The sequence below is a fragment of the Rhinolophus hipposideros genome, assembly GCF_964194185.1.
Source record: "Rhinolophus hipposideros genome assembly, chromosome: 4".
In the NCBI taxonomy this organism is placed as follows: Eukaryota; Metazoa; Chordata; class Mammalia; order Chiroptera; family Rhinolophidae; genus Rhinolophus; species Rhinolophus hipposideros.
This window is the reverse complement of record NC_138050.1, coordinates 6,473,804-6,490,771: the sequence shown is the minus strand read 5'-3', so window position 1 is coordinate 6,490,771 and position 16,968 is coordinate 6,473,804. Positions and strand designations below refer to the sequence as shown.

At 38.2% G+C, this 16,968-nt stretch overlaps 1 protein-coding gene across 8 annotated transcripts in view; it reads left to right on the top strand.

Moving 5' to 3' along the window:
* Nucleotides 1-15,026, top strand: part of PAN3 (poly(A) specific ribonuclease subunit PAN3) — a 134,898-nt gene extending 119,872 nt beyond the window's left edge. For 7 of the 8 annotated variants that reach the window (XM_081046013.1, XM_081046012.1, XM_081046011.1 and 4 more), the window contains 5 exons: nucleotides 533-672; nucleotides 3,089-3,218; nucleotides 3,688-3,752; nucleotides 9,356-9,494; nucleotides 12,119-15,026. In XM_081046013.1, the coding sequence (XP_080902139.1) occupies nucleotides 533-672; nucleotides 3,089-3,218; nucleotides 3,688-3,752; nucleotides 9,356-9,494; nucleotides 12,119-12,259 (615 nt within the window). In that variant the 3' untranslated portion in view covers nucleotides 12,260-15,026. The remainder of the gene's footprint in view (nucleotides 1-532; nucleotides 673-3,088; nucleotides 3,219-3,687; nucleotides 3,753-9,355; nucleotides 9,495-12,118) is intronic. The other variant, XM_081046015.1, reaches the window with a different exon arrangement.
* The last annotated feature ends 1,942 nt before the right edge of the window (nucleotides 15,027-16,968 follow it).

The window sequence follows — 16,968 nt, the reverse complement described above, 5'->3', positions numbered from 1 at the left end:
TTCAGTGTTCTACAGAACGTTCTCTGAAATCAGGTAATGCTGATGTTGTGTTTAGAATAATGGAATAACTTGTCTTCAAACAGTTCTTCAAACTCTACTGTATTTTAGGCATTGTGGAAAATGGGAAAAGTATATATCGTCAATTGTCATGATCATAGTAAACCAAGTGTAGTAACCAGCCTTAAATTTCTTGTAATCGTAAGAATATCAGCTATATCTAATTTAAAAATTAAAAACAAAAGTTAAGGCAGAAATTCTGTGTTGGGCATTTGCATTGCTTGGAGTACTGTTTCTCACAGTACAGCCGTGGACTTCCTTCACCGGAATGACCTGGGTGCAGTGAGAAGCCCAGACCTACTGAAGGCGAGTCTGGTGTAGAGACCCCGAGTCGTCTCGTTATTGAGCTCCAGCCAATGCTGAGCTCTGCAGCTTCCTTGTAAAGATGCTTTTTCCATGCAGGCAGTCGTGTCAGTGTATTAAAGTTGTACCTATAAAATAGAAATTACAAGTTGCATTTATTCTTTCATGTCAGCAAGCAGATCTGATATCATTAGGAAAAGTTGTGTTGGCTTTGGCTTGCAACTCTTTAGCAGGAATTCAGCGAGAGAATTTACAGAAAGCCATGGAACTGGTGACAATCAACTACTCCTCTGACCTGAAGAATCTGATTTTGTAAGTTTTAATATATGATTAAACGTATATAATGATCATACACGATAAGAGCTTTTTCATAAGGGCCTTTTAACAGTGATCTGTTTACTGTAGTTCCCACTCGTTAAAATCAGGCAAAGCACAATTAAACAACTTGTAATTTATCTTTATTGCTAAGTATATATTTCTTGGAATAAATGTATAAACCAGTGTGTTCACATTAGTTGTTGCTGTTTTAAACGTTTTGCCAGAGGGCACTCTCTAAAGCCTTCATCAGCATCTACTAGCTACATGTGACCTTTTAGGTTTAAACTAATTGAAATTAAATAAAATGAAAAATTTAGTTCTTCACTTGCACTAGCCACATTTCAAGAGCTTAGAAGCCACATGTGGCTCCTGGCTGATAGCGGACAGTGTCAACACAGAGCATCCCATCATCTCAGAAAGTTCTGTCAGTGCTGCTCTAGACGGTGGTTGGCGTCTGTGTGAAAGCTATAAACAAATGCTGGGCAGTCTGGGTCCGTACTCCGGCCAGATTAGCCATTGCAGGAGGGCGTGTAAAGGTCCCTGTGCGTCCATGAGGATAGGTGTGAAAGGAATTCGGCTTAGGAGAAATCACTGAGGACCGCTGTCACCATGGTGGGCTCCCTGCCCGAGACACCTCCAGCCTTGGGAAGCCAGGTGCACTGCCAAAACCCTTACAGGTTATTCTAGAGAACGGATGCTGGGAAGTTTCTTTGGAGGTTTTTGCTGTTACATTCTAGAAGCAGTTAGAGCTATCGATCACTTTCAGTCTTTTTAGCTCCCAGCTGCTCCTTCTGATCTTTCTGGCAGCCCTGGATGGTGCAGTTTCTTTCTGGACTAGCCCTGGGGTATGGAACTGCGGGATAAAGAGGGGGGCTGCCCAGCCTGCTTCCAGCGCTGTGGACACATCGGGGAGATGTGTCCTGGTTGTGACAGCGCTGGAAGCCAGGGGTGACCTGGTTCCTGTTAATCATTATTAAGATGATTTCTCTTTGAAATGAAAATATTTGTTTTAGATACTATCACAACAGTGATTTCCAGCCTTAGTTTGAACACCTAGGATGTCTCTAATCTCAAGTTATACTCTCCAAAGTTTCCTTTATAAAAAAAAGTGAGAGTAAAGAATATAAATGTAACAAAGTGGCCATACATTAGTAATTATTGAAACTGGGTGATGGGTACATGGGGATTCATTATACAATTCTCTACTCATATAAATGTTTGACATTTTCCTTAATAAAATGAATAAACAAAAAGGTCATACTTTAATACTAACCAGTAACTAAAATTTACAGAACAATAAACTGTCAGGACTTTCGAACTGATTAATGTGAATTAATTCGCTTAACTGTCCCAGCAACTCTATAAATTAGGTATAATCATTAGCTCCATTTTAAAGAAGACAAAACTGAGACATAGAAAGGTAACTCTCCAAATTCACATAGTTTGTAATAACTTTAAGTGTGAATGGGTAGATATAAATATGTGAGTAATTACAGATGAATAGCTGAGACATCGATTATCCACCTGAATGTAACCATTCAGTTATTTAACAAAGAACGCCTGCTACATGCTGCAGACTGAGCAAGGTGAGCACATGCCCAACTTCTGGAGCTTCCACCCTAATGGGGAGGAGTTAATAAACATGTGGACGAGTAAGATGTTTGCAGATAAGTCCAATGAAGAAAATGAGACAGAATTATAAGCAGAGAGTGACAGAGTGGGAGAGTGAGAATGGTTAGGAAATGGCTTACCTATCAGAATAAGCAAGAATAGGTGATTAATAATTATTGTGTTCCAGAAGGTAGCCCTTTGAAACATGTAGTATTTTCTGCCTTAGTTATAGTGATAGATTGGTCTCTTCTGATGTGTGTTCGTGCATGAAGATTTCTCAGAAATAAATATACTGTGACAATTGATAAATGAAGTCACAGAGCAGAGGACAGCTTTCTAAAAAGCTGAAGCTTTTTAGAAAGTTTGATTTATCAAAATTGACCCGGTTTTAGTTTCAAAAATTATTTTCGAGGAGCAAAGGGAAAATCTCCCCACCTACAACCACCCCCTATCTCACCTCTCCAAAAAAGTTTGTAACAATCTTTTCATCTCCCACCATTGTAATGAAGGGTTTGAGAATGGAAATGGTAAGTGTAAACCTATTCGATTTTCCTTTCTTATTTCAGAACACGGAAAAAGTAGAGAAAGAGACATGTTTACAGTTTTTCCCTTCACTGGCTCTTAAGATTTTCCAGAGAAAAGAGAATTATTAAGCTTTAAAAGTGAACTAGACTTGCATGAAAAAATGTTTTCAAAATCGTGTGCACTAATATGACAATGGCAACAGTAGCTACATGCTTGTGGGTTACATTGTTTGTTGAATCCGTTTGGCATTCAAGTCATTCTTTATTTTGGTTAGGTATCTGTTGACTGACCAAAATAGGATGCGAAGTGTAAATGACATCATGCCCATGATCGGTGCTCGATTTTATACTCAATTGGATGCTGCTCAGATGAGAAATGATGTCATCGAGGAAGACCTTGCAAAGGTAGGGTGTAGTTAAGAGAGTGTACACACTTGCCTCTGTGTGTGTGAGTAGTAATTATTGTGCTCAGTATAGTGCAGACTTGGCCAAGATTGTTTGCAGATATTTTTGTCCAAACTTAACGTTCAGTATTTTACTTTCCTATGTTCTCTGGGCATTTGTTTTCTTTTTGTTTATGGCTTTGCTACAGTCACATGATAAAGTCTTGATTTTTTTTTTTTAATGTGAGTTACTTAACGATTCTTAGAAATGACCAGTTACATAATCTTGCTATTGAATGACATGGACATGTTGTATTTAAAAGTGTAACTGAAAGGTGGGGATATTAAGATTTATTGTTTAAAGGGATATTAAGATTTATTGTTTAAAGGTAATATTGGTTCAGGGTACCTACCAGTTTTTGTAAACTTTTACTTTTATATTTAGTTAGCTGGAACATTAATATTTTCTCTCTTTTTAAAATGTTTTATAGGAGGTTCAAAATGGAAGACTGTTTAGGCTTCTAGCAAAATTGGGAACAATCAATGAGAGGCCGGAGTAAGGATTTACAGTATTTTATGATACGTTTTTAACCAAGGGCTCTGTTTTGCATAATAAGAATGAGTGTACCTTATTCTTACCGGTTTTATTTGGGGGGAAAAAATTCTCCTGCGAAGTGACCTTAAGCTTATTGTTGTTAGCTGTTAGGGTGGTCTCTTACAGTCACAGCCTGGGCGTGGTTGTCGTAAGGATTTCACACACATACACATACAGAAATGCTCTGTGTTCGAAATCAGCATGTGGCTTGCACAGAAGGGGTATTTTATGACCATCAGCCCTGCCTTCACCCTGTCTCCTCTTTGAAGCCTGGTCAACCCCGTTTACCTTGGGCAGATCAGAGGCTTCAGAAATCTCTAGTTCCTGCTGCCTCCTATCTGCTCTGAAAGCGCATTATTTATAGCTGTCATATCAGTGACATCGGAAAAGCATCACCGTCTCACGTTCTTTGTCATTTCGTTCTGCCTCATTTGTAAGTTAATCATATGTTCAAGAAAGAAGCAGAGTTGATGTGTGTACGACGTAACTGTCCAAGATGGCAGCACTGCAGCTCTGTGACCTTAAGTGACAGGCAGGAGTGTCACCGCTGTTAATAGAGACGGGACAGATAGATAAATGTCGTGGCTCAAGGAATTGTTTTGGACAGAATTCAAATCCCCTTCCCTTTCTTCAAAGTTAAAAGACTCAATTAGTACTTTCCGTAATAATTTTTCTAAATAAAGAAAACATGACTATATGTTGGGCCATTTTTAGAACCCTTTGGCTGTTTCTTCTGGAATTTATGTCTCTATTCTAAAATGTATGCTTATAGTGTTTTTTCTTGATTTTTTTCAGTATTTAACTCAGCTCATGATTTTGTCCTGTGGAAGATGCTTTATCTTTCACACCCCTTTTCTTAACTGAAAACACACACAATCAATCAGTCTTTCTCTCTCTCTCTCTCTCTCTCTCTCTCTCTCTCTCTCTCTCTCTCTCTCTCTCTCTCATTTAACCCATAAATTTTGAGTTAAATCTATTTAGTGTTGACATTATTATAACAAGGTAAATATTGTTCATAGCTACACCACATAGTAAATCAAACCTATATTTCATTTCTTTTGTATTTTGTTTTTTGAGTTTTGTTTTTGTGGAATTAATAGTTATCTTATATAGAAAACTAAATAAATAAAAAATATTTACTGCCATTCATTCCAAACTGTCTGCCAGAGTTATAAAACACCTTTCCTTATGGCCCCGAATAGGTAACGGATCAGTCCTCCTCAGAGACTTTGTCCCTGGAGCTTCTGTCCTTCTGTCCCATGTGGGCTGCTCGTGCTGTAAGCCTGCTCACGCTCGCACCTTACAACTGGAGCCCCCCTTCACTGTTAGCCTGGGAGTTTTCACGGTCTCTCACATTGCGACTATATATTCTTAATTCCCCCCTCCACCAGCTCCTCCCCCCTCGGTGTTTAATGTATACAAATTGTAAACCATACAGTGTTCTGTATATTGCTCTTTTTCTCATAACATTTTGGAAATCATTCTGTTCCAATATTTAGTGAGTACCAAGCACTATTTGCAGTAGTTTACAAATATGCCCTGACTTAATTCTCATGACAACTGTGTGATGCATGTCCTGTTAGTGCTCCCATTGAACAGAGAAGCAAGGTTTACAGAGGTTAAAGCCCACGTTCAAGATCATGTCAGTGGGAAGTGTAGGAGCGGGCTTCGCATCCAGGTGGTCTGCTTCCAGTCCGTGCTTCCTGTGACTTGTGCCATGTACTAGCTCATCCTTGGCGTGCACTGTTTCTCCAGTTCCCTGTTGGCGGGCCTTTGGGTTGTTTTCAGTTTTTTGCTCATACAAACAATGCTGCAGGGACTGACTTACGCGTGCTTAATTTTGTGTGTGCGTAAGTGTAGGCCCAGTTGTGGTTGTGAAGTCAGTGGGAAGGTCACTAATTTGGTAGCTGCTACAGAATGGTTAACAGCGTACAGTGAGTGCATCAGTGTCTTTCACCAACCAGTGTTTCTAACTTGAATTTTTGCCAACCTGATGGATGCAGTTTTTTGTATTAGCGAGCATGTTGCCTATCTTTTTTATGTTTTTGTTTCATCTGTGTCTCCTTTCCTGCCTACTCATTTTTATTTTCAGGTGGATTGTCTGTTTTTCTTTTTGAAATATAGGAGCTGGAGAGATTTACCTTTTGTAATCTCGTAATCTTTTTATAATCTTTATTTTTAGTTTGTCATTTTCCTTTTGACTCTGCTTAATTTTTTCCCATGCACACATTTATATATGTAGTCTAATTGATGAAACTTCCCTTTATACTTTTAGATTGAGTCATAGTTAGAAAGTCAGGCCTTTTCTATTGCACAATATAAGGAATGATCTCATGGTTTCTTCTAGAATACTTATGGTTTCATTTTTTTCATATTAAAATTTTTTATGTATTTTGAATTTATATAGGATATAAGATATGAATTCAATTTTATTTTACCCCCAGAAGATTACCCAGTGATCTAAAAGCTATTTCTTAAGTAGTCTACTTTTCCCCCACTTGTTTAAAGCAGCATCTGTTCTAACGATCGACGTTTTACAATCTAGTACCGGTAGTGCTCTTATATCTGTTTCATTGTTTGTTGTTTCGTTTTCCTAAAACTGTTAATTTTCTGTATAAATTCGAAAATCAGCTTGTTTTAGTTAAAAAAAATCAATAAACCTGATAGTATTTTAATTGAGAATATAACCTATTAGGTTTATTAATAAACTTAACATTTATGTTTTTAGATGTCAAGTTATCTTAACCAAGGTAATGGTATCCCATTGTATTTGTTGACATCTGCTTTAGTATTCTTCAATGTTTAAGTTGCTCTTTATGTAGTTATAGCACACCAAGTTTATTCTTAGGTATTTTTTCTTGTTACTATTATAAAAGGGAGTTCCCTCCCCCGCCCCCAGACTGCTTGTTATCGATGTACATGAAAATCATTGATTTTTGTAAATTTTCTACCCAATTACCTTATTGTTTGGTTAGTTTTTCAGTAGATTCTCTTGAGTTTCCAGGTATGTAGTCCTATCTTCAAATATTGGTAATTATTAATTTTTCTTTAGTGATTGTGTTAGCTAGTACCTCTACTACATAGCTGAATAATAGTAATGATAATTTCGTTTAGAATTTGAAGCATTGCTCTGCTGTCTTTTAGCTTCCAGACAGATTCAAAGCCATTTTCTTTTCCTATCCTTTCCCTCCCCCCATACTTTTTTAGGGTCTTTTCTTTATCACTGATGTTCAGAAATTCATACCAATGTGACAACTTGTTGTGGGTTTTTGATTCATTCTGATGACACAGCAGGTGGGCCCTTTTAATCTTGGAAACATATGTTCTTTGGTTATTGTTTCTTTGGTAATTTCTCTCTTTCGGAATTACCTTTATTCAGATGTCAGAGTTTGCAATTGATATTCTAATATTCTCTTCTATTTTTTGGATCATATCTTTTTGTTCTACTTTCTAGGCAACTACTGCAACTTATTTTGTCTAAAATTAAAGTTTCTGACCCTTCTTTGAATATTTAAATTTCTGCTATCGCATTTTCAAGTTTCAAGAACTTTTTACTCTCTAAATATTTCTTACTGCATCTAATTTTGTTTCTCTGAGGTTGTCAATTAAAGATTTTTGGTTTTAAGTTTTGTTCTGTTCCCTGCAACATCTTATAGGAAACAAGAATTTGCTTTGTTTTGTTTTATTCGCGAAAGGATTTCTGATCCTTGGCTGTCCATTAATATTAAAAGTGAGGTCCTAAAAAGCTAATGGGAAATTCCTTGTGGGGGGGCCCACGATTGTGACAAAGCAGAATGTGTGATAAAGCAGTGTGATACTGTTAGGTGTGATTATTTTTGATTTTCGTAGACTGCTAAGTGGCAGTGTTTCTGGTGGGCAGGTCAGCATCTCCAGAAAAGCATCTTGCAGCTTGCTCTCTCCATGATAAACCCGTATACAAGCTTTAGGGAGCCAAGTAGGGGAAAAGTGTTGGTTGAATAGTCGCAGCCACCACTTCTCAGCTCCTTGTGTCCTGCTCTGCCCCGCCTCCTGCAGGCTGGAGATGCTCTGTCCGCCCTGTCTAGAAACGTTTGTGGTCTGTTTTGGGCAGCTTCCTGCCAGGCAGTAGTGGGGGCGGCCAGGAGACGGTTCTCTGCTGTTTAGGGCACCTTTCATCCCTCTGCTGTTTGCAGCCTCCTTCACACCAGCACCGGTAGTACCTAATGACGTCACTCCCTGAGTTCACTGCTGTGGCTGATTTCTTGTGATCTCCCCTTTTCACGTCCCCTGTAGCACTGGAGTTCAGTTTTTTTCAGGTCTGCTAAGTCATACCACTTACCTGTCTGCTTTCCACCTTCCACATTTTTGTGACTGGTTTTTGTCTGCTAGTGTTGTTTCTGATTCCTTTGTCCTTGTGTATTTATACCCTTTAAAGACATTTATTGTCAATTTGGTGGGGCTTTGAAAGGGAACAGGGATAAATGGGTGTGTTTAATCAACTTTAATTGGAAGCCCCTGGAGTGATCTTTGCAAAGCACACATATACTTGTGTTTTAACTTTGTGGGGGGGCTCTCCCTGTGCTCTTAGACCTACTGTTTTAATGTTTTAATGTGACCTAAGGCTGCGTAGTCCGACCTCTCCTTATCCTTGCTTCAGATCTGCCCTTTTTTTCTTTCTTTTAATTTTCTCCTCCTCTCTCTTCCTTCTCTCACTCTTTGCCTTGTCTTTCCTCTTTCCCCTCTTTGGCCTTACTCTCTATCCCTCCCTTTGTATTCCTTTTTTCCTCTTGTCTTTTCTCCCCGACCCCATCCAGCCACACTGACCTTTCTTAAGTTTCTCTAGTGCCTCCATGCTCTGGCCTTTACAAATATCAGTGCGTCTGACTGAGGAGCGTCCTTCTGGGAAGGGCCTCGGCTGCTTCCTCTGGAGAGCCTTCCGTACCTTCCCAAATGAGTTCATGTTTCCGTTTTGTGCTACACAGCTTTTTCTTAATAGCATTATTTAAATATACAGTGATAACTTTCTTTGGTTATTTGAATGTCTGTTTTCCCTACTAGACTGTAAATTACAAAAGGTCACTGAAAACTGACTGGTTCTGGTCTGTTCTCCAGTTCTTTGCAGCATGCTTTCATATCCTCACATGGTGGTAGGAAACCGAAACCTACCCCCTTTTTGTTTCCTGAACATTTTTCTCTTTTATGCTCAGCAGTAAAGTAGAGCACATCCCTGACCATCTGTCTACTCTGTAATCTAAAGACATTTCTTTCTTCCCCATTTGATCCAGTAATAGGGGCCTAAATAAGGAAATCATAAAATAGTGGTGTGTAAGGGGTAATTGCCCTTGAGAATTAGAAACCGGTATTCATATACTTTCATGTTAAGTGAGATTATTTTTAAAAATAATAAATCTGGGCATAAAATGTGAAAAAATAAAAACTTTTAGCTACCCTTTAACTTTCGGGAGATTAAAAAACTACAAAAAAGCCTTTATTTATTGGAGAAAATAAAATTAAACTAGTTTGGAGTCTGAAGAATAAACATACTTTCAGCATCAGTTACTGAGGTAAAATATTACCTTCTCCAGGTTTCAGAAGGATCCTACCTGGTCAGAGACTGGAGACCGTTATCTGTTGAAACTCTTTAGGGATCATCTTTTTCATCAGGTGACAGAAGCGGGTGCTCCTTGGATCGACCTCAGTCATATCATTTCTTGTCTTAACAAGGTAATTGGTATCTGGCTTTTCACGATCATAATGCCATCTACAGTTCGCAGAATTGCATCCTCTACAAATAGTAAGAAACTTAAGAAATTAAGATGGATGGCTTTACTCTAGTCTAGAAGACAGTTTATTAAGATTTTATAGGTGTAGCTACTTAATTTTTAGACCAGGAAGATTTTTTTTTAAAGACCCACATGAATAACTTTAGAATTTTTCTTCATTGAGGATCTTTTTATTGTGATAAAGGTCACGAAATGACTGCCTCCCCTCCCCCATTATTTATTTTGTTATACCAAATAAACAATGAGTGGGAAAACAGAAAAATAATTCTGTGTTTAAATATTTTTTAAAAGTTGAGTTTCTTCTAAGTCATGTGAGTCATGTTGAATGTCCTGCATGTTACCAGCCCGTTTCCTATTAACTGCGGTTACGCTGATCACATGTTACAGTGGTAATAGCACAGCTCTGGTGATGTCAGTAGGCCCAGCCCATACAAATGGGGAATGAGGTGATTAGATAAATTAAGTAGATGAAGATATATCATAAATTTACTTGAGAGGCGAGCTCTGTGTTTTCAAAAAGGCCAGGACAATTTCCAGAGAAGGAAGGAATGCCTTTTTATTTTTAATGAATCACTTGGAATTATAGACCTTAGAATTGGTCTTCAGAAGTAAATCTTAACCTTTGTATAGATTTATATCTAAATCAGGAGTCGGTAAACTGTGGCCTTTGGGCCAAACCCATCTGATGGGCCTGTTTCTGTATAGCCTGCAAGCAAACAATAATTTTCACATTCTTAAAAGATTATAAAAACAAAAAGAAAAGAAAAAACGCAGAATATGTGACCGAGATTGTATGTGGCCCTGAAATTGAAGGCATTTAGTACTGGTTCTTTATAGAAAACTGTCCCTAAATGACAGGCACTAGGGGAGAAAATGTCCTCTACCGGGAGTTGTGCTCACCCTTCCAGGAAAAGGTCGTGGAGTTTTGCTTTTAAGTGCTACTTTGCCATGTTTGAATTTCCTTAAAACTCTTCAAAGAGTATTGTCAATCACCTACATTGAAACAGGATAAAACTGCATACCACTGAACTAATCCAGTATGATTTATGTATTCATTTGCCTTTTTCCCTTATGGGGAGAACCTTGTTCTCGAGAGCAGTGAGTAGAGAAGAATTCCACCAGATTATAGAAAATAGTATCCAAAGTATGCAAGCACCAGTAACTAGAACTGTGTAGAACTAATAAAACCATTAATAGGTAGACCCAATGGATCAAGCCAGCAGCAGGTATCTTAAGTGAAGATTTTGTTAATGAATATTAGGATATTGAAAATTTGAAGAAAATTCTATGTCATTTCATAAAATAGTAGTAAATAAAACTTATCCCAAATCTGAAAGTGTGACAGTTTTCTAAATTTGGGAAGAGTAATAAATGAAAAATGATGGAGGGACATAATGATATAAAAATTAAAATTTTACATAGCTTATTTTGGTGGAAATGATTAAAATTCACTGGCAAAATGATTTAAAAGTTCGAGTCTTCAGAATTAGTTTTAAACATATTTCAATGAATAAATTAATGGGAAAAAAAGGGAACATCTACATTGAAAACTAACGGAAATAAAGTGAAAAGCATAATAAGATGACCAAGGTCCATTTGATGGACCAAGGATTAGTATTTATGCTTTATAAAGACCTCATTAAAATATTACTGCCAAATCCTTATAGATAAGTGTGGGTGAAGATCATAAACTGACATTCACACTTGTGGAAATAACAAAAGTAAATGTATGAAAACATTTGGTAACATTAATCAAAAAAACGTAAATTAAAATAGCAAGGCACTCATTTGACATGGAGCTGATGGTAAATTGGTACGCCACACAAATCAGTGGTGTCTGATACCCTTTGGAGAGCAATTTGGCTCTATGTAATGAGCTGTAAAATTACTCATCCTTTCTGATTGATTGTACTTTTAAGTCTTTCTCCTAAGGATGTAATTCTGTAGAAAAAAAAATGAAGTAGATGGGTATGTTCCTTACATTGTAATTCGTGATACAAAAAAAGTTGGAAGATAATTGGGGAAATAATTAAATTCTGGAGTATCGACTGGATGGAATATAATGCAAACAAATATGAAGAGCATGAAAGATACAGAGAAATACAGGGCAGCTTTTGTTGGCAAAGCATCCAAGCTTTGTTGCCTGGTGACGCTTCTGTGTGTGTGACCGCTGTGGGAGCCGGAAGGACGGTTAGCAGGTTGCCAGGCCCTGCATGCGGGCTGCACCGCACTTGAGCTTATGATAGACACCTGGGTTCTGAGCAAGTTCTGTTTGCACACGGTCAACATGCTTGTCTGTCTCTGTTCTTACCCTAAAAGAAAAGAAACTGGTACTTTTTAGTTGTACCCTCAGATCTGCCTCTCTAATAAATGTTACAGTTTTCTCAAAATAAAGCATCTGAGCTGACAGGTGTGTACGTGCATAAAATATTTATGTATCTCCAGAAGGGAATGTGACAAAACTTTTTAAATCGTTTATTTATCGTTGTCTCAAATGTCCTAAAATACAGTCCGTTATCTCGTGCATGGCGTGAACTTCATATTTTGTGTATCTGTTTGTTTCAGTTAGATGCTGGTGTGCCAGAAAAAATAAGCCTCATTTCCAGAGACGAGAAGAGCGTCCTTGTGGTGACATACAGTGACTTAAAGCGCTGCTTTGAAAATACTTTTCAGGAACTGATTGCAGCTGCCAATGGTCAGTTGTAGTATTTGCTAGCAGAGCAGGCGGGACATGGCCAAGGAGCGGAACCAATAGCGAATTGCACTACAGCTGGACTGTGTTCGTCATCTCATTTCACATTTGGGCAACAAACAGGAGATGAGCCAAGCTGCTTGCACTTCAGTCAGGTACACTGTTACTTGAAAGGAAGAATGTTTCACTCATCCTAGAGCTGTGGCTGCCAGTGGGCCCAGATCTGTGAAGAATTTCTTTTAGATTAAGGAGCACCATTGGGTGAATGATGTTCCAGCTTCTGTTTTTTCCACCTGTATATGCACTAATTTTAATTTTTTAAAGACTTTTTTCTGATCCTTGAACTTCTGCCACATTGTATACTTACTGAGGGACTCTTTGCAAGGACGTTTTGGGGAAACAATGCCGGGCAGCATTTCCTTCGCTAAGGGTTGCAGAATTTGCTCTTTGGTGGGTGGGTTGCCCTGAATGAAGTCGTGGACCAGCTAAATAACTTCGTAGAAGTACAGTCTAGTGCTGAATTCTTACAAGTCTCGTATGCAAGCTCTGTATGCCACCCACTGTTCGTGCAGATTGAGGCTTGGGGTGTTTCGTTTTGAAGAACACAGAGAAATACCCGTGAATTGTTGGCTCTAAAGTCCCCCTTACTTGATTTAAATCCTTTCTGAATAAGGATTGGAGAAACTGAAGGAGCACAGAGAGCGCTTTGCTCCACATTCAGCCAGAGTCTCTTCACCAAGGTGTTTCCCTGCTAGTCAGAGACGTTGACATTTATGCCATTATTTTTTAACCAGAAAAAGAATTAAGAGATTGTGTTAATGATCTGAGTTCAGGAGTAGGTCGCTTTAGCTACTTGCCCGTTTGCTTTTTTGTATGAAGTTCTGTTCTTCGAACCACAGCTTTATTATGGTCCTTGACACTGGATACAGACACAGACACTGTTCAGAAGATGAACCAAACACAGCAGTGGTCTGGCAGCGAGAGCTCTCGCAAGTTTGGCAGCCTGAGTTTGGAGGGATAACGGTCTGCTGTGCCTTTGCAGTCACTGCTTAGCCCAAAGTAATAGTACTTTTGATAATAACTATATGGGATATTCCTGAGTAAGTCAATCTCAAAAGTTTGGAATTTTCCTCCTCTTAACTTTCTTAATATTTGGACGTGCAGTTGTCGCCAAACTTGGGTATTCGTGGAATTTCTAGTTAATGAAATACCTATACTTTGATACCGAAGACTGCCAAATACATAGGAATTTTCTTTCTTAAAAAACAGTCATGAAGACGAGATCTCCTTCCCCAGCACTGAATGTTTTACCAGCTCCGGGTGCTCACCGTGCAGCTACGAAGAAAACGTGGGAACTCAGAAGGTCAGGAAAGACTTCTAAGCACTTGTAACTGATGTTACAGTCTTCAATTTTAATAATTACACGTATTTGTAGTTTTCAGAGAAGTTTTTAATATTTCTCTGTCCACTTTTTATAAGCTTTAAAATGATTTTCTCTGCCTTGAGATTTGCATCAAGAAAAAGCACCTCTCTTCACCTAAAAGCTTTGAAGACTAGGACACGCTTTCCATGTCTTAACAGGTGTGTTTGAGTCCACGTGTGGTAGCATCAGCTGTTGAGTGAAAAAGAAAATCAATTACTGCATTTGATCTGGATGGATTTTAAAAGAACATGATGTTCCATAGTCAGAGGATGATTTAACGTTTGCCACCGCGATGTTCTTTTTATGTAAAAGGAACAAGAGTTAGAGACATTAACATGCAAAAGTCTTTTATCATTAGCTCATGTATTTGAGGAAGAGCAGCTGTCTTTTTATATGTTTTTTGACAAATCATATTGTAATTCTTTTGTACAAAAAAGAACTACTTGTATTCTAGAAGAAATATGAAATGCTTAATTTATAAGCGGGCTGGAGATTTTTTCCAATATTGTTTTCTTTGAAAATGAAAGGGGATCATCTATTTTAGTTTTGGGGTCTGGGAACTTTTTGAAAATTTAATTTGCGGACCAATGTTTTGTGAAAGCTAAGGAAGGGCAGGGGTAAAATAGGGCTTGAATTTCTCATTCTGTGTAGACCAGCAAACTTCCCTCTGCAAGGCAGGTTCAAATCACAAACTCAAGAATGTTTGCATCATAAATGCTAGTTTGCTTCAGCCCCTGGTAACCTCAGGACTTGCTTTGAATTTAAAAGGTAGACAGCTGATACGTTGTCATGAGTAAATATTGTCAGCCAGAAAACAGTTGGTGTCAGGTAATACATATTTTTTTAAACTTTGTTTTATATTTATTTTTCATTTAGTTTTTATTGGGAATGGTTTTCAATAGAACTCTTAGTTCTGCTTAGGTGTTTTTTGGGGGAGCCCTCTTTTCCATAGTGTAATTCCATTTAAGAGGTTGTCTAAAAGTTAGTCTTTTTAATTCGTAGGAAGATTTTAATATCTGAGAATAGTCAAATTAAGGATATAAACTTCCCATACTTTCCTGGTATGACAGATAAAAGCACAGAAAGGACAACCCTTGAAATCATGTGGCATTGGTCATTTCAATTTTTTGTACCTATTTTAAATTCTGTTAGTGTATTTACTTCATTGTAAATATTTTTGAGGGTACCTTCGTATTTTGCTTTTGACCTTGGTTCTGTGATTTGGATGTCAACAACTTCCCTAAAAAACACCAATATAAGTTCTAATGTCATGATCCCAATATGGGTTATTCATCTTTAATCCTGTTTTCAGTCTCTATGTGTACAGCCGTATTTTTAATAAAGAATTACAGAGAGACACTTGTCGCTTGTTGTTGTTGTTACCAGTTCATTTAACAAGGTGATGTTTGTCGAGTGATAGGAATTTAGAAGGCTAACATCTCCTGCAAGTGTTGGAGGGACCTTTGGTCTTGGATGAAATGGAGGCATGTTTTTATTACTACGTGGCTGTTAAATGCCTATGTGGATATATTCTAAGCAATAAAAATGCAAATGTGAGTTCTTGTCATTATAAAATGCATAGTGATGCCCAAACATTTCTATAAATACCTGGCTCACCACGTGGTTTAGGAAGGAAGACCTGTTATTTGGCAGGCGGGGAATGATACATAGCTAGTCTTTGATTCAGTACTTAATTTACTGTATAAGTGAAGGATTTCCCTTCCCCCAAATCCTTCAAAAACATTATTCGGAAGATAAGGATAGATAAAGAAAATATGGCAAAATGTTAACATTTGCTGAATCTGGGGGCTGAGTGTTTATTTTGTGGTTTTTCTCCACACATTTGAAGTGAAAAGTTGAAAACAGTACAGTACAGAATAGAAAAGGACTTTAGGCATAGGTGAAGGGTAACTAGGGGAAGGAAGGATTATTTTCAGCTGAAGGAACTGTTAAGTTGCTTTTAAGAGAGATCAGAGAAGAGAGAGAATAAGTGTAGGAGGTCTTTTCTGTAGAAGGATCCTGAAAGAAATCCATGGGATCAGGTGCAAATCAAAATGACTATTATAGGTTCAGGGAGAAGAAAGGAGATTAGTCTGCCTGGAACAGAAGATGTGTTTGGGGATCTTTGGGATTAAATTTTTTAGGAGAAAACATTAAAAATACTGTTAAAACTAGGCCCATGTTACATCTGATACACTTTGGCCAATGGAGATAGAATAGCTTTATTGTTTTTATCTCCTGTGCTCTGAGTGGTCAAAAACAGTGGGGTATTTTTCCCTTCACTTTTAGCAAGTGCACAGTTGGGGATTCATCTGTAAAATATCCTTTTATATAAACCGGGTTGGGGGTGGGGAATGTGAGGAAAGAGAATTTAAAAATGCATGTCCTTACAATTCATTAAAATGGTATGCATGGTGGTTAAGCAACCTGCTTGCCAGAACAAGACGACCTGAGTTCAATCCTCAGTCTCCCACCCAGTAATCTTGGGAAAACCACTTACCCACTCGGTGCCACAGCTGGATGAGTTGGGATTCACTCATTCATTAAACATTTATTGAATGCCTATTATATGTCAGGGTTTGTTCTAAGAACCAACCGAACAACTGACTTCAAGAGATAAAAATGTCTGCTCTTACAGAGCCTTTATTCTAGCAGAAAGAAGACAAAGTATGTGGTACATTAAGAGGTAATAATGGTTATAGAAAGAAAATAAAATAGGGTGAAGGATGTGGGCGGGGTTGCCAGATTTAGCAAATAAAAATACAGAACACAAAGTTGAACATGAATTTCAGATAATGGATAATTAGCATAAATGTCTCAAGTATTGCATGGGACATATTTATGTTAAAAATTATTTATCTGAAATTCAAATTCAACAGGCCATCCTGTATTTCGTCTTCCAACTCTAGATGTGGAGAGTATGGGGGTGGCGATAGAATTTCCGGTGGGATGAGCTGAGTGGTGGGGCTCACTGACAGGGTGATATTTGAGCAGGGAAAGAGAAGGCGCCAGCCGTGCAGATATCTGGGTGGAAAGAATTCCAGGTCGAGGAGTATTGGAGGAACGGCAGGAAGGCCACCTGGCTAGAGCAGAGTGAGAAGGGGAGACAGAAAGGTAACAGGAGGGGAAGAGCTTTGTAGGCAAGTTTTAAGGCTATTTTGTCGTTTACTCCGGGGAAGGAGAAGCTGCGGGAACATTGGGAGCAGAGGAAGGACGGGATACAACATGCAGAAAGGATCTACTCAGCTGCTGGTTAGGCAGCTCTTGCAGGATTTCAAGTGAAAAATGATGGTGATTGGG